At 47.1% G+C, this 16,227-nt stretch overlaps 2 protein-coding genes across 29 annotated transcripts in view; one reads left to right on the top strand and one right to left on the bottom strand.

Moving 5' to 3' along the window:
* Positions 1 to 8,545, bottom strand: part of EXD2 (exonuclease 3'-5' domain containing 2) — a 31,608-nt gene extending 23,063 nt beyond the window's left edge. For 18 of the 27 annotated variants that reach the window (XR_014228805.1, XR_014228806.1, XR_014228807.1 and 15 more), the window contains exons 1-3: positions 7,727 to 8,543; positions 7,504 to 7,640; positions 73 to 188 (exon numbers count right to left, since the gene is read on the bottom strand). Coding sequence is in view for 2 of the 27 variants with exons in the window: in XM_082317932.1 (XP_082174058.1) it covers positions 73 to 186 (114 nt within the window). In the remaining 25 variants the exon portion in view is untranslated. Of the gene's footprint in view, positions 1 to 72; positions 189 to 6,551; positions 6,585 to 7,503; positions 7,641 to 7,726 lie in introns of all 27 variants that reach the window. The other 9 variants (XR_014228801.1, XR_014228802.1, XR_014228803.1 and 6 more) reach the window with 4 other exon arrangements.
* A 36-nt stretch (positions 8,546 to 8,581) lies between these two features.
* Positions 8,582 to 16,227, top strand: part of DCAF5 (DDB1 and CUL4 associated factor 5) — a 76,498-nt gene continuing 68,852 nt past the window's right edge. The window contains exon 1 of one of the 2 annotated variants that reach the window (XM_082317930.1): positions 8,582 to 8,842. In XM_082317930.1, coding sequence (XP_082174056.1) covers positions 8,629 to 8,842 — 214 coding nt within the window. In that variant the 5' untranslated portion in view covers positions 8,582 to 8,628. Of the gene's footprint in view, positions 8,843 to 13,266; positions 13,506 to 16,227 lie in introns of those variants that run through there. The other variant, XM_082317931.1, reaches the window with a different exon arrangement.

The raw sequence follows: 16,227 nt of genomic DNA, 5'->3' as shown, positions 1-16,227 counted from the left end.
TGGACATGTTCTCCCTCCTTCTCTCCCTCCCTCCTCCCTTCACACCCCCCAACGTCTAACGCTTTGGTTTACCTGGTCATTGTAATCTAGCGTAAACCTGGATCGCCACTTGGAAGGGGAGTCCCACATTTCCCGTTCAACCTGATGGACTGCTCGCTCCCTGCTCCCTTGCGCCAGCACCAGCATTTCTGTAATGACAGGGTCAGAGAATCAGGGAACTGATCCAGCTGTAAACTAGTTCAAGGAAAAAAGTTAACATCTGGGGACACGACAGACTTATTCCAAGGCCCAGGTGACTGGAAGGAGACCCAAGAAGCCGATGTGGCTGGGCTCCAGCTGCCCTGTTACGGGGTAGGCAAGGCATTTGTAAGAGAACTCTATCAGAGCTCAAGATAAGCTCAGAATAGCCACCAAATCTGAACAAATCTGCAAAGTTTGTTCATAGCTGGACCCATCTGTAATAAACTGGCATCTGCCCAGAAATCTGAAATAGGCCGGTTTTTCCTTTTACCAATTGTTTATTTTAGTTTCTAAGGTAATAGGAGTTTAGTGTAAAGTTACAAAAGAGAGAAAAAACAATAAAATACCTCAGCATTTATTACACAGTGAAAGTCTTACAGAGAAGATGCTATATAATGGAACCCCCAAGTTTAGCTTTTCTACAATAGCAGGATTGTATCCTTGGCTGCATTTAAAGCCTTTATTTTTCATGGCATCACTGATATAAACAGAGTCCTGTAAACCACAAGTCTCTTTTAACAGCTTGTCTTACTACCTACATAGCCATTTATTCAAGTATAAAGGTTAAATTAAAAATAAATGAAAGCAACTGATGCATGAGTGCACTCTGGCAAAAAAAACCAAGTTCCCAAAGCCTGATGGGGACATTGCTGAAGATGAGAAGGTAACCGAGTGAATAAACACCAACTGCTGGCATAGCCTTACTTAGGAGAAATCTGTTGCAGCAGGTACCTGGAAGCCTTTACATGGTAAACAGCAAGACTTATTTTTTCCTTCTGCCTCTGTAGCCTGATCTGAGATCTCTGCAGAGGTCTCTATCAGAAGACTCATTTTTAGCCCGATTTCCTAAGGAAAGAAGGCTTATGCAATTACACTGTCTGTTGGTGTTTCTGCCTGTGGGTCCCCTCTCTTCCCCCCTCTCCTTGCCAAAAAAACATGTTTAAGCCATTGCCCAATTCCATCTAAATTTGTACAAAGGTAACTTCTGTCAAATGCAAAGCCAAATCGATGAAACAGAGCCTAATAAAGCCAGCACTGATAAAATGGCAAGTGTATGCACACACTGCTTAATATACATAAGAGAATCCACACAGCAGTGCCACATCAGGACAAGTCCACAGGAAACCAGGCTTCACTTGTTTTGCTGATCACAGAAAAAAAATTATTTTTATAATCACATTAGCTCATCCTTTAACAGGGAGAAGACTAGGGTAAATGACTCAGTGTTCAAAGGAAAATCAATGATCATGGAATATCAAAGGAAAGAGGCTCCAGTCAAGACTTAAATTGCTGTTAGCAGACAATGAGCAGAGAGCTGCATGTAGTCCCCACTAGCTCATTAACAACGCTCTATCTGGGGCCCCATCGCAAGCTACAGAAGAAAGCCAAACTCGCATTTCAACTCCTAATGTGATTTATCTTCCTCGTGTCGATGCTAGTAACCCCATGACTACATATTCAAACAAGTAATTTTGAGCAAGGTTTGTTTAAACAGGGCTGATACCAGGGAGGCAGTAGGACCGCTTCTTTCATCAAAAAGTCAGAATGAGATCAATCAACTGTGAAGCCACATCCTAAAGGTGAATAGAAGGTTCAGCTCCTGTTGAAAAGGCAATTCCGCTTCCCCCTTCTACCTGTAGGCATTCTTAGAATCGTTTAGGTTGGAAAAGACCTAATCATCAAGTCCAACCATAAACCTAGCACTGCCAAGTCCACCACTAAACCGTATCGCTAAGCACCACATCTACCCGTCTTTTAAATACCTCCAGGGATGGGGACTCAAACACTGCCCTGGGCAGCCTGTTCCAGTGCTTGATAAACCTTTCAGTGAAGAAATTTTTCCTAACAGCCAACCTAAACTTGCCCTGGCACAACTTGAGGCCGTTTCCTCTCATCCTATCGCTTGTTACTTGGGAGGAGAGACCAACCCCCACCTCACTACAGCCTCCTTTCAGGTAGTTGTAGAGAGTGATAAGGTCTCCCCTCAGACTCCTCTTCTCCAGACTAAACAACCCCAGCTCCCTCAGCCGCTCCTCATAAGACTTGTGCTCCAGACCCTTCACCAACTTCATTGCCCTCCTCTGGACACGCTCCAGCACCTCGGTGTCCTTCTTGTAGTGAGGGGCCCAAAACTGAACACAGTACTCGAGGTGCGGCCTCACCAGTGCCGAGTACAGGGGCACTATCACCTCCCTGGTCCTGCTGGCCACACTATTCCTGATACAAGCCAGGATGCTGTTGGCTGCCTTGGCCACCTGAGCACACTGCTGGCTCATATTCAGACAGCTGTCGACCAACACCCCCAGGTCCTTTTCTACCCGGCAGCTCTCCAGCCACTCTTCCCCAAGCCTGTAGTGTTGCATGGGGTTGTTGTGACCCAAGTGCGGGACCCGGCACTTGGCCTTGTTGAACCTCACACAATTGTCCTCAGCCCATCGATCCAGCCTGTCCAGATCCCTCTGTGGAGCCTTCCTGCCCTCCAGCAGATCAACACTTCCACCCAACTTGGTGTCGTCTGCAAACTTACTGAGGGCGCACTCGATCCCCTCGTCCAGATCATGGATAAAGATACTGAACAGAACTGGCCCCAGTACTGAGCCCTGGGGAACACCACTTGTGACTGGCCCCCAACTGGATTTAACTCCATTCACCACAACTCTTTAGGCCCGGCCATCCAGCCAGTTTTTTACCCAGCGAAGAGTACGCCCGTCCAAGCCATGAGCAGCCAGTTTCTCCAGGAGAATGCTGTGGGAAACGGTGTCAAAGGCCTTACTAAAGTCTAGGTAGACTGCCCAGAATTACCCTGATTCTACTGCCTCACTTCTGCGAACACTGGTGCCAATTTGATTCAAGGAATTAAGCGAGCAGAAAGCTAGCACAGCGAAAAATAAGAGTTTTCTTCTGGTTTAACTCCTTGAACTAGCTCACCATAGAGCCAGATCTCAGTGAAACTACATCCTAAGCCAACAGATGAATCAGCGGTAGCTCACTGCAGGGATCTGCCAGAGTTTGCAGGTTTTGCAAAGAATCTGAAAAAAATGCTCTCAGAGGTGTGAGCTGCCAGATTGATCCCATGAGGATGAGTTGTATTAATGTGCATCATCATCAACGTATTTCTTCATTAATTGCCAACTCTTTCATTGCTTATGCAGGTATAGAGAGGAATTTCACAATTCCGTTCCTCAAAGAGCTGCTTAACTTACCCCAGTGGTTCAGTTCCAGAAGGCACACTAAGTTGGCCTGACAGCTCATGGCTGCTGAGAAGGTGACATCCCCCATCTCCGAAAACTCCACTCCCAGCTGGGCACTCCTGACAAGCCTGTGCTGATTTTGGCACTCATTGGGACACTTCCGTGAGCCAAATGAACTCAGTAAAACCGCAGACAAGCAGGCCCAAGGAGTAGCAGCATCAGCACAAAGAAAGGGACAGAACACATAGCCACAAGAAAGCAAGCCACCTTTCAGTGGCCACAAGTCATTAGATTGGCTCAGCGGCATGTTAAAGCTACATCTTTAGCTGAACAGCCCCAGTGGAAGACGCTTGAGAGAACAATGCTTGTTCTTCCCACCTTTCTGGTCTGTGAAATTAGTAAACAAAAGGAGAAAAGCCCAGAAGCCATCTACTTTCCACTAGAGGGAATAAATCCCACAAGCAAAATTATTTTTAAAAAATGATATGGCTAAAATATGACATAGCCTTCTTGGTTTACCTGCCTTTTGTTTCCAGTTCCCCTCAAAAATTAAAAAAAAAAAAAGTATAAATAAACAAATGAATAAAAGCCTTGACTCAGCCCCACTTTCCTCTCTAATAACTGCGCTCGCTCTCTCTATTTCACTTCTAGACTCACTCCATAGACATCAGTGTCCAAACTTCTCCGCTTCCTCTCTGGATTAACCAAAGCCATTCAAAGATTCAACAGAGCTCAAAAAAAGTATTTAAACCTCATCCTCTCTGACCGAACACAATCAACCATGCTTCACTTAAAATCTTTTCCTTTTACCTATATAAGCCTTCCTTCTAAGTGTTCTTTGACAGACTCCCACAGAGCTGTGTCCTTGGTCTTCTCCTTTTATTCTCCCACGTTATCGCTGAGTTATCTCGTCTGAAATACAAATACAACTAACATCTCTCTGCAGATGATTTACAGATCGACTCCTTTCTCCAGAGCTATCTCCCTCTATCCAAACTCAAATCATAGCCTTTTTTCTCTCATCTATGGATGACTAGCAGGAAGTTAAAGCTCAGCAGAGCTAGAACATGGTTCTTTCTCTTCCCTGAAAGGCCTCTTATTATCTTCTTTGTGCATATCTGTGGATAACATCACTAGTCTATCTGCCACTCAAGCTTGTATGTCAACTTTCAGCTCTCACTGAAACATCTTTGTAGATCCTGGCACCCAGAGTACATCTAAATTTTAGACTTCTTCTATATGGCAGCTAAGACAAAGTCTTTTGATCCATCCATGCAAATAAGACCCTTCTTTAGGTCTCTCGCTTCCATACCTAGACTTCCCCAATACCTCTCCCTCCAGCATTAACCAATGCAGCTTGTAACACAACAGCCATTAACTGCTGTAAATGCCATGATCTGACAATACAGTAAAGCTGGCTGTAAGCCTCCTATCAATGATCAAATACACCACAGCTATCAAATGGAAACCACTGATGCAGTTTAACTCATTCTGCCAATTCAAATTTGTTCAGAAAAAATGCTGAAGGGATAATTTTGTACCAGCGGACATTAAAACCAGATCAGGTATTGTCAGTCCTTCCAGAGGCTTAACAAAAACTCTGTAGCATGGGCAGAAGCTAATGCGAGAGCAGTGTGACACTGTGGCCATACCTGATCCCGATCAATTTAGTATTGCTGGGAGACTGGGCTGTGCACAGCCCTGGAATTAGCAACTCCGAAAACACAGCCCAAGATTGTTTACACAGATCATTACTCTGACCACATCGCTTCTCTGTTTGAAGCATTCCGCTAGTTCCCTCTTCTGTATTGCATCAAACGTTATTTACTCATCTTCATTTCCAAGAGCATCTACAGAAAGTCACCGCCCTGTTCAATATCTCCCATTTCCTTTCCAGTTGACTCCTCCCCTCTATTGCCCACTTGTTGAAATTCCAATCAAAAATTTTTTTGTGCTTTATTTCATGCTGCTTTTGAGGCATGGAGTAGACTACAAACATCCTACAGAATTAAGCTGCTCAAGCAGTGCATACAAGCAGACCCCGACTTACTCTGCCCACTGAGTCTGGCCAGGCTCAATCCACTTCGGTCGGTGACATTCAGTCTCAGTACAGCACCCTGCAAGCTAAGCTAACGTGGCCAACAGGACAGTAACTTGATGAAGTTCAATCTGTTAGACTAAGTACTGTCCATACCTCAATTCCATACCAAGCTGCAGAAGGTTCCTATTAAAGTAGAAAAAGATGCTTCATCGACGCTACTTCAGCACAACTCAGGCTAGTAGTGTATGTGTTTTGAAAAGATTACAGCACACTGGCATTACTAACACAGCAACACATTATTTTCAAAGGAAAATGTTACCAGTATAGGTCATGATTATTTCCTTAGGTGTTATGTATTTTCAAAATTAATTCAAACAAAGGAATCGGAGAGCAAAAAGAATGCTTACCAACACTTTTTCTTTTAACCTATAGGGTCACATGAGAGAATATTGCATTTAGCAGAAAAGGTTGGCAGTCTTCTACTATTTTTCTTTCAAATTCTGACAACATGGTACCTTCTTTCTGACTGCTTACAAATGTGATTAAAAAAAACCCCTCCGTTAAATCTTCCCTGAAAATCCTGGCACTGGGGGTTTAGTAAATAATTTTATTTCTATTTGTCCATGTAAGTACACGGCTTTCCTAAAGACTGGATCCAGAACATGGAGAAAAAGCACCGAAGATTTTATTGTGTTGCATTTCAAATGGCTCCTACACCTATTTATTTCAATACAGAAACCAAAGATATCCAACCTGAACAATATGTGAGGAAAGAGGAGAAAATGAACCACATGTGACAAAAGTGACAGCTGCAGTGTTCAAGGCCAGGTTGGATGAGGCTTTGACCAACCTGAGGTGTCCCTGCCCATGGCAGGGCGGTTGAAACTAGAGGATCTTTAATGTCCCTTCCAACCCAAACCATTCTATGATTCTGTGATCCTATGATTCCGTAATGTATTTCTGGAAGGCTCTCAGATCATATGGTGATGTGATGCAAGCTGTACGAAAATTATAGAGGAGAGAATGGAATACAAACCGATGGAGTCAGTTTATAGATAGAAAAGTGTAATGCCACTTACCTATGCTGGGAATTCAGAAGTGAGCAACAATTTCTGATATAATGGTAACGGCACAGAATTTCATGGCATGCAAGCAAAAGAGCATTAAAATATGATTTATACCAGTGCAGTTTATCTGTGTCTGAAGCTAAGGTAATAAACACAAATCATGATGGACAGGGTCTTTGCCTCTCTATACTGAGGCTTGCTAGACATGTTACATAGCAATAGTTGGCCATCAACAACTGTAACTAGAAAAAAATCTTCATATAGCTCAGACGCAGAAGAGATTAAGTGTTCTTTGCTTTCACTTCAATATTAACATTGTTAATTATCATTCTAACAGAAAACAGTTAACAGATTGTGTCTGGATATTCCTCTCAAGTTATTATTATACCTTTGATTAAGTTCTGATATTTATACCTATTGATAACACATATGGAAAAAAGTTCTATACAAAGCTGAAATGTAAGAAATGTTCTTACATTTTTTTTTTTTTACGTTTTCTTACATTCTTTTTATTGTGATTAGAAGTGAAAAGTTTGTTATTTTGTTATATGTTAAAAGTAAGGCTATAGTGTTGCCAAGTAAGAAACATGGTTTATAGAATTTCATGTTCTTTCTATAATCCTAGCCAAGAAGAATCCCAAAAGCACTTAACTGACTTTCTGTAATGAAATAATTTAAATTTCTACTGAGAAGCTGTCACTGGAACATGGCAGCAGTCTAACAGTACGCAGTAATGTTACCATGCCACAGTTTATGTCAGGAAGGATTTTTTTTTTTATTTGCTTGTTTTAAAGTTTGGAGACTCCTAACTCCCAGCAGGTGCAATTCCACACAGAGAAGGCCAGGACTGTCAGGCTAATTCCTCGCCTCCCGAAAACTGTATCTTCCCTAGGTACAAGCTCACCTGCACCTGTGGGGAAAGACAGACCTGAAAGTTTCCAGCCACAGGTCCGGTGCCACTCACCTTGTGCGCCGGGAGCAGGTGGTCAGGCCCTGCGAGGTGGGACTGGGGGCTCCACGCTGCGCCTCTCGGCCACTGCTCTTCAGGTGACGCCCCTGTGCCTTACACAGCATCAGGCGTTACACGTGAGGGGCAGGGTCCTGTGAAAGACAAAAGATACTTTTTGCCACCAACACACAGGTTAGGGTGTCATAAAACGGTGAAGAACAACGCAGATCAGTTCCACCTGTGTAGCTGGCCGCCTTTTGGGGTTTTGCTGATACTGGAGGGTAAGAGACGAAAATGGATCTGTGCTGCCGACGGTCTTCTGGGGCTGCAGAGAGGTCTACTCACTTCAGGAGGGGCAACCCTCCCATTTTCACTGTTGCTCGGGTAGGAGCAAGAAAGAGCAAGCGCTAAAACTTCAGAGAGCCCCATAAAAATGTCTTAAAGAAAAAAAAAAGAACAAAATTCTAAGGACACAGTATTTGGAAATCCCACCGAAATCGCTCACCACATACAGCGGGCAAAGCCCACTGCAAACAGTGCGCCCCTGGGGCGGCTTTCCCCCTCATGCTCCCTCCGGCGAGCTGTCGCAGGGCCCCGCGGGCTCCCCGCGCCGGGCCGGCCGCGGCTCCCAGCGGGTCCCGTCCCTTCGCCCCCCTCGGGGGCGACGCCCGCTCGCGGCAGCACCTGCCCGCCGGCCGCGGGGCCGTTGGCGGCGGCGAGCCCCTCCGCCGGGCCGGGCCGGGCCGGGCCGGGCCGCCCCTCAGGCAGCGCACGGCGGCGGCGGGCAGAGGCGGCGGCGGGCAGCGTCCTGCCGCGGGTCCCCGGAGTTGCGAATTTCTCCGTCCCCCCCGCGCCGTTACAGGAGCGAGTTAAAAAGCGGCGGCGGCGGCAGCGGCGCGACGTTAGAGCCGGGCCGGCGGCGGCGGGGAGGCGCGGGCTGCAGCTGAGGATCAGCTGCTGAGGGGAGCGGGGAGGAGCCAGCGGGATCAGGAAGCGGCGGAGTGTCTAACACCTCTCTGCCATGGCTGGCTAAAGAAAAATCATCATAACCATAACAAGGGGGGAAGCGGGGGAGGGGAGGCGGCGGCGGGGGAAGGGGCGGCGGGGGAAGGAGCGGCGGGGAGCGGCGCAGGCGGCAGCATGAAGAGGAGAGGCGGCCGGGGGGGCAGCATGCGGTCGGTGGTGGGGTTCCTGTCCCAGCGGGGCTTGGAGGGGGACCCCCTGCTCACCCAGGACTTCCAGCGGAGACGCCTGCGGGGCTGCAGGAACCTCTACAAGAAGGACCTCCTGGGCCACTTCGGCTGTGTCAATGCCATTGAATTCTCCAACAATGGAGGCCAGTGGCTGGTCTCAGGTAAAGCGAACGCTCCCCGTCCCTCGCCCCCTCCCGCCACCCCCTCCCCAGAAAGCATCTTCCTCCTCCTCCTCCTCCTCCTCGGCCGCCTCCCCCGCGGCCCGGGGGGAGGGGAGCGGCGGCGGCGCTCAGAGTCATTTCTCAAGCCCACCGGTGCCCGGCAGTAATGTTTCCCAAGTAGAGATCTAAAATGGTTGACAGGTTTTAAATTCTACTATTATTGGGGGGGTGGGGGGGAGCCCTGGACAAAGTTTTTACGAGAGTGTTTCCAGGGCGCGGGGGGTGGGAGCCGGGGGTGCCCCTTTCTCTGCTGGCTCGCGTGTTTCGCCCCTTAAAAGGGGGTTTCGTTATTTTGGGGGGAAGGACGAGGGAGGGGAGGCGACCGGCGGCGTGCATTGTGGGCGCCGGGTGACATTTGTCAGCGCCGTGCCCCGGGCCGCCTCGCCAGCGGCGGGCGGGGGTCGGCGGTCGCTGCCGGCGGCGGGCCGGAGTTTGGCGGGGGGGGGGGGGGGACGGACACTACGGTCCAGCTCGGTGTGGGGCGGGGAACCGGATCGGTTTAATTTAGGGTCTGGTCACTTTGGGACCACCCCCACCCCCCCATCGTCTTCTGGGGGAGGGGAGAAGGGTTTTGTTTTGCGCCTCCTTCCTCCCCTTGCAGGGCGCCTTCGGGGAGGGGGGGGATGATTTTCGTGGTGATGTTTTTTGGGTTCAGGTCCCCCCCGTTGCCTGCCCGGGGCTGAGGGAGCCGTGGGGGTGGGGGGACGCTGTCAGGTAGGAGGGAGGCGAGGGCTTGACATCAGCTGCGACACCGAGGACGGGGAAAGGCTCTGCACCCCCTTCCCCCCGCCGGGGAGGGGCTGCGGGGCTCGGCGGCCGGCTGCCCGCCTGCCCCCACCCCGGCAGCGCTTGGCGCAGGTGCCTCTTCCTCCTTCCCCGCCTCCGGGCTCGGAGGGGCGGCGGGGGAAGGAGGCAACTTCAGGCCGGGGCCTGGCCGGGCGCTGCAGGCCGCGCTCTCCTCGGGCGGCTCTTAGCGACAGGCCGGGGAATCGAGGGCCTATCCCGCCCGCGGCGGGGCACGGCGCGGCGCCCCGAGGGCTCGGGCCTTGAGGGGCCGCGGCGCTCCTCTCCCGCCGAGCCGGGGGACCCTGCGCCCCGCTGCGAGGGGGCAGAGCCCTTCGGGGCGGCGGGGAGGGGGCTGCCCCTGCCGCGCCGCCCCGGGGACGGCCTGGCCGCTGAGCGCCGTGTCCATCGCAGGCCGCAGGCGGGGGGCGTCGTGTCCCGGCCGCCCCAGGCCCGCGGGGGAAGCGGGCTGCAGGGAGCGGCCTCCCTTCCCCTGCCCTCCCGCGGGCTGGGGCTTGCCGGCTGCAAGGGCCCCGGGGGAGTTGCGGGGCTCCTTGGCATACGGCCGTAGCAGCTTTGTGGAGAGTGGTCTCTCAGCTTGGAAGAGGGTAACGGCCTGGTTACCAGCCAGGGGGTGGAGGCGGGGCGAGAGGGTCTCGGTCCGGCCTGGCCACCCTCTGGTGGGCTGTAAAGAGGGACAGGGGCTACTGAGGAAGGTGATGGGGGCATGGCTGAGCGGGCTGCTGATTGCCTTGCAGTGGTGTCTGGGCAGAGGCAGGCTCTATCACACAAAGGTGTCAGTAATAACTCCAGAAATAACATGGGGATTCAATAAAAAGTTGTTATGGCTGTTTGGTTACCTTTGAGCAAGGGTAGAATAAAAACACCTTCTAAACATACACTGAGACCTTCCTAAGTTTAACTTTCTTACCTGAAGAAACTTACAAGTCCAGTGATTTCTGGAATAAGTGTCCATGAAGGATCTTGGTGTTACTGTCGGGGATTCTTCTATCTATATGCACGTGCAACTTTTGAGATACACATCCACTTATCTTGTGAATATACACATATGTATTTATACACGCACATATATATGTATATACACGTGTGTGTCTTGGAAGGGAATGCTGATTCATTTGAAGTTCCTAGATGTGCTAGAGTTGGCATGCTGGTTTGTACTGGTCCTTCTCCAGTAGTAAGTAGAGCTATGTATTTCTACTTATAAAATGCTACAGAGAGCTCAAGTGCATCTGTTGTTGCTTTTTTATTTTCCATAATAAGTGATGGAAGCACCATCAGTATTTTCTGTTCTTCTTGCTCAAGAAAGCCTCAGGAGGCACTTGAGGTCTTGTCACATCATTCATGCACTTTCCTATGTTGACATCCATTCTTTATGCAGAAGCATAAAAAGTTGAGAGCTGGAAGAGACTTTAAGAACTAATTTTGTCCAAACTGCCTGAGTCAAGGTAGGTGCTGTGAGAGAATGGAGGCAGATTTCCCATCATGTGGATGTCTAAGGAAGTGTAGGTAAAAGAAAGGCTTTCAAACTATGTCCCGTTTTCAATTCCCTAACTTCTCTTAAAGCTACAGAATGATTACAGGGGTTAAGCTTTTCCTCAGTATGTAAGAGATAAATGGTACTAGAGTTCTACCATCCTAAATTTCAGAAAATGACTAGGAAGAAAGTTTTTTAAAAAAAAAAAAAAAAAAAAGGCAGGGTTGGGAAGAGGATACTTAAGTTACATGTGTTAGCAGTGCACAAATTTGGGATAATTAAGAACAGACTACCTTAAAGTCTGACCTTGTATTGATGCCCTGAGAAAACCAAGAGCTCTAATTACAGTAACTGTTTTTAACAAAGTTTTATGTTCCCTGTGACCACAAGATCTAGAATGCTTTATGTGACGTAGCAACAGCCGGCAGGTGCTTTGTTCTTTCTTCAAGAATAAGAAGTTAAAAGGCAAAACATTTATGGATGCTCTGTTAAATTTCTTGCCATTTTAAGCCCAGGCTTCATTAAAATTACACTCAAAACACTCCTTTTTTAAGGTCATACTTAATCTTGAAACTCTGAGAAACAGCAAAAGCAGGAAAAAGCAGTAAGAAGGAGAGCTCAGATGAAAGATAAAGGAAGGGTATAAACTGCCTCTAATCTGAAGTTTTCTAGAAGAGTTGCTTCAGAAGACTCCCAAATGCAGATAAAGCCTTAGAATAGATGGCATGTGGGTCTCTCCTCCCTCAAAATAGTCAGTGTGCTGAGGTAAGGATGAGATGTTAGATGCTTCCATCTGCGCTTGTAGCAGCTAAGAGAGTTAACGGGGATATTGGAGTGTGTGAAAGGGAGAGTACAAGCAGTCTTTTCAGTCGTTCAGTTTTAAGTAAGATGTATATTCTTAACCTAGAGAAGTCTGCTTCAGCTAATTGACTTGTTAACAACTTAGACCTTGTTAGAGCTGTTTTAAGTACAGCTGATACAGTGCATTCATGATGGCTACACTGATGCCATTTAAATGCTAGCCTGCATCCAAATTAGTGCTGTTCTCATCAGTATTGCTGGAAAGCTTTTTTTGGGCATGTTGTCCCACTTTTTTTTTTTTTTTTTTTTTTTGATATATCTCCCAGAAGCAACTCTGTAAGGCTAATGATTACTGTTTCAGTAAACATTTCAAACTGCTTAAACAGGGTTTACATTACAGTTCCAGATAGTTTTCCTGTTAGGATTTTGGAGAGAACTTCAGTGTAGACAAGCCTCAGCAGGCCTTTTGAAAGCATGTTTGAAACTTTTTGGTATCGTAACTTCTTTAAATCTTGTATTGGAGATTACACATTTAATACTAACTAATTTTGTTCCTAACCGTATTTTCAAGTAAAAAAGTTGAGGTCAACAAGTTGGGCTAGGGGCCAGTCTGTAAGTTTTTGCTATGCCTGTGTGGAACTCAACAATGTCACTTTAAATAGGGCGAGAAAGAGACAGAGAGATGCTAATGTTTTGGGGCAGGAGTGCTAGAAGAAGGGCCAGGCATAAGGACAAGAATTAAAGAAAATTGAGAGAAATGAAAGGAGGAGGTGGATACTCAGGAGAAGATGCAATGTGACAAGTAGAAAAGACCTATCTGTAGAAAGACACAAGGGAAGAGGAAAGCTTAACATGTAAGAAATGTGTAAGTGGGCTGAAATTGGTTGAAACTAGCTGCTGGATGGAGTTGAAAGACTTCATTGGACCAAATGTGTCTTTACAACACTTTCTATACTAGGTGGTGGTATTTTTCTGTTAACAGTTTGAGAAACACATGACTGTCCGTGCACGGAAATTAAATTCACCATGCAGTGATATGCAGCTGACTTCTTCCCTCACATATGCCAAGCATCTCCTTCTGCAATTTAACTTCTTAAAAATCACCTTTACTTAATCTGTGTAATAGGCTTTCTCCCATCCTCAAGTTTGGTGGATATGTTTTCCTATTTGTTTATCTGACTGTCATTTTTCATGCCTGCTATCTCTTACAAGCATGAGTATCTTTTTCAGAACCTCCCACTTTTTTTTCCCTACTTCAGACTGCACTTTCAAGATAAGTTCTGGGAAGTACTGTAATCTGGGGCTTACTTAATCCATGCATATGTTCTTTTTCTCTCGGCTTCTTCTTCCATGCACCAGATAATGCAAAAAAATAATAGCTCTTCTATGGTTGTAAATTTGTAGGGGTGCAAGAAAGTACTAGAAATTCGTGTGTCATTTGGTTGCCATCTAAATCTGAAGGAACAGGAGCCTGGAACAGGGGAATTTGCCGGATTTTGCACCTGGGACAGGGCGACCCTGGATGTACGTACAGACTGGGGAACGAGAGGCTGGAGAGCAGCCCCACGGAGAGGGATCGGGGGTTCTGGTCGAGAGCAAGTTGAACACAAGCCAGCAGCGTGCCCTGGCAGCCAGGAGGGCCAGCCGTGCCCCGGGGTGCATCACGCACTGCGTGGCTAGCCGGTCGAGGGAGGGGATTGTCCCGCTCTACTCTGCACTGGTGCGGCCTCCTCTTGAGTGCTGCGTGCAGTTCTGGGCCCCACGGTACAGAAAGGACACGAAGCTACTAGAGAGTGCCCAGAGGGGAGCCACGAAGATGGTGAAGGGTTTAGAGGGGAAGCCGTATGAGGGGCAGCTGAAGTCACTTGGTCTGTTCAGCCTGGAGAAGAGGAGACTGAGGGGAGACCTCACTGAGGTCTACAGCTTCCTCACAAGGGAAGGAGGAGGGGCAGGCGCTGATCTCTTCTCCCTGGCGACCAACGATAGAACCCGAGGGAACGGCAGGAGGATATGCCGGGGAGGTTTAGGTTGGACATTAGGAACAGGTTCTTCACCCAGAGGGTGGTGGAGCACTGGAACAGGCTCCCCAGGGAGGCAGTCATGGCACCAAGCCTGACAACATTTAAGAAGCATTTGGACAATGCCCTCAGACATGGTGTGAATTCTGAGGTTGTCCTATGCAGGGACAGGAGTTGGACTCGATGATCGTTGTGGGTCCCTTCCAACTCAGGACATTCTATGATTCTATGAATGAGGTGGCTTTAACAAAAGTAGTAGAATATTATTTCTGAATTAAGGGGATTGTGTATCAAGTATGTTTTAAAGAGGGGTAGTCTTGATCTTAGTCTCTTTGTATCAAGCAGAATTCTGTGGGAGGAGGGATCTTAGGTCTGAGAAATTATAAAATTTAGAGGTGATACTGGGAAAGGCAGCAATAATTTCAGAGTTGAATTCAAAGTTAATTAAGAGACATTACTTGGAAAAAAAAAAGGCATGTGGTTTGATAGGGGCAACTGCAAGCTACAGCACATGACTAAAAATGGTCAGCTCTACAAATACACTATGGAGGCTAGACCATAGTCATGTAGAAGAGGATCCAAATGTGACAGTAGATCACAACATAAATATCGTCAGACATGGTAAAGCATGTGAAGTAATCCTGCTTTATTTGGTGCTGTTGGGGCCTCAGATGGAGCGCCGTGCTCAGTTTTGGGCACTGTACTTTGAGAAAGATGTGGCCAAACTAGAGAAAGTTCAGAAGAGGGTATGAAGAATGATCAAAGGCCTAGAAAAATGTAAGCCTGAAAGAAAGAGGTCCATTTAGTCTACAGAAAGACAAGCTGAGTAGAGATGCAAGTCTTAAGCTGCATAAAAGTGTTTTTAATTATTATTACATAAAGTTGTAAACTCTTCTTTGTCCACTGGCAATAGGACAAAGAAATGGTCTTAAATTATAAGAAGAAAGATTTTAGGATGCTGTTTGATCTTACACTTCCCCTTCATCCTGTAGTTCGTTCACTTATTTTTTTCTCTCCATTGTTTGTAATATGGCACTTTTATAGCTTAAAGTCATAAGATGGTATGATGGAAGCATCTGAAGGGGGGGAGGACTAGGGAGGGAGAGGTTGTTTGTCTGACAGTTGATTTTTCTGTCAGGTCAACTTCTTTAACCTACTCACCCTCTGGCTGCATCACCACTGACTTCAATGGGAGGGAAAATAGCAAGAGCACATGGCAAGGGGGACTGGGATTATATGTAACGTCAGACTGCACCCGCAGGCTAGATATTGGGATAATCTGCCTAATGGCAAGCATAATGAAGCACTCAAATAGGCTGCCTAAGGAGGGTGTGAAATCTACCTCAGTGGTGGTTTTTTAAGAACAAACTAGACACACATCTATAGGGAATAATTCTGACACAGTCTGGCCTTTTGCCCATGGCCGGAGTCAACTAAGTGATCAACTTCTTGAAATACTGTCCAATCCCACTTTCTGTGATTCGTGCAACTTCTTGAGTAAGATACAAGCAATAAGAGTAATCTTTTATGTTATGATTTAGAAGTGTTGCCCACTTGCCACGTAGCTTCTTCAGTGACTGGACCTGGTATATGGGAGACAGAGGAGTAGTGGTCTCGAGCTTTGTCCACAATCAGCAAGGTTAATGCACTTTAAAACTGCAGTTTTTAAGTCCTGACTGGTGTGATTTTGAAGTGCTTCTGTTAGCATACAAGAGCTCAAGTGTGTTTCATGAGCTATGCAGAAACTGATTTAGATTTAGACTAGATTTGCTTTTGGCAAGGGTATGTTCTGGCCCCCTTCGAAACATTTTAGGACTAATAACAGTCCTGGACTACAGGTTGTGAGGTAGACTCTTCTGAATTTAATTCTTTATAAATTTAGTGATTACCTCTTTAGAAGCTAACCAGATCAGGAAACTTTTGGGGAAGAACTAGTCCAAAAGCAGGGCAAAACTAGAGTGCTTTGGTTTAGGAACTGTGGAAGCAGTGTTCGTGCTGAAATATATGCCATGCTGAGTCATTTGGGACCTGTTCAGTTATCTAGAATAGGCATATTCTACCTATAGCATTTGTCCGTGCCACTTTTTAAAAAAAAAAAAAAAAAAAAAAAAAGCCAAAACAAAAGAAAGAACTTTTGGGGGGAGCCCCCCCCCAGTCTTGGGGTGTGCAGCATGCACAAACCGTTCTGAAGCAGGCAAACCGTGAAGAAGACAAGGCACTTTTAATTC

This window comes from Platalea leucorodia (genome assembly GCF_965183815.1).
Source record: "Platalea leucorodia genome assembly, chromosome: 7".
NCBI lineage: Eukaryota > Metazoa > Chordata > Aves > Pelecaniformes > Threskiornithidae > Platalea > Platalea leucorodia.
Note: the sequence above shows the minus strand (reverse complement) of the source record. Positions and strands in the feature narration are given on the sequence as shown.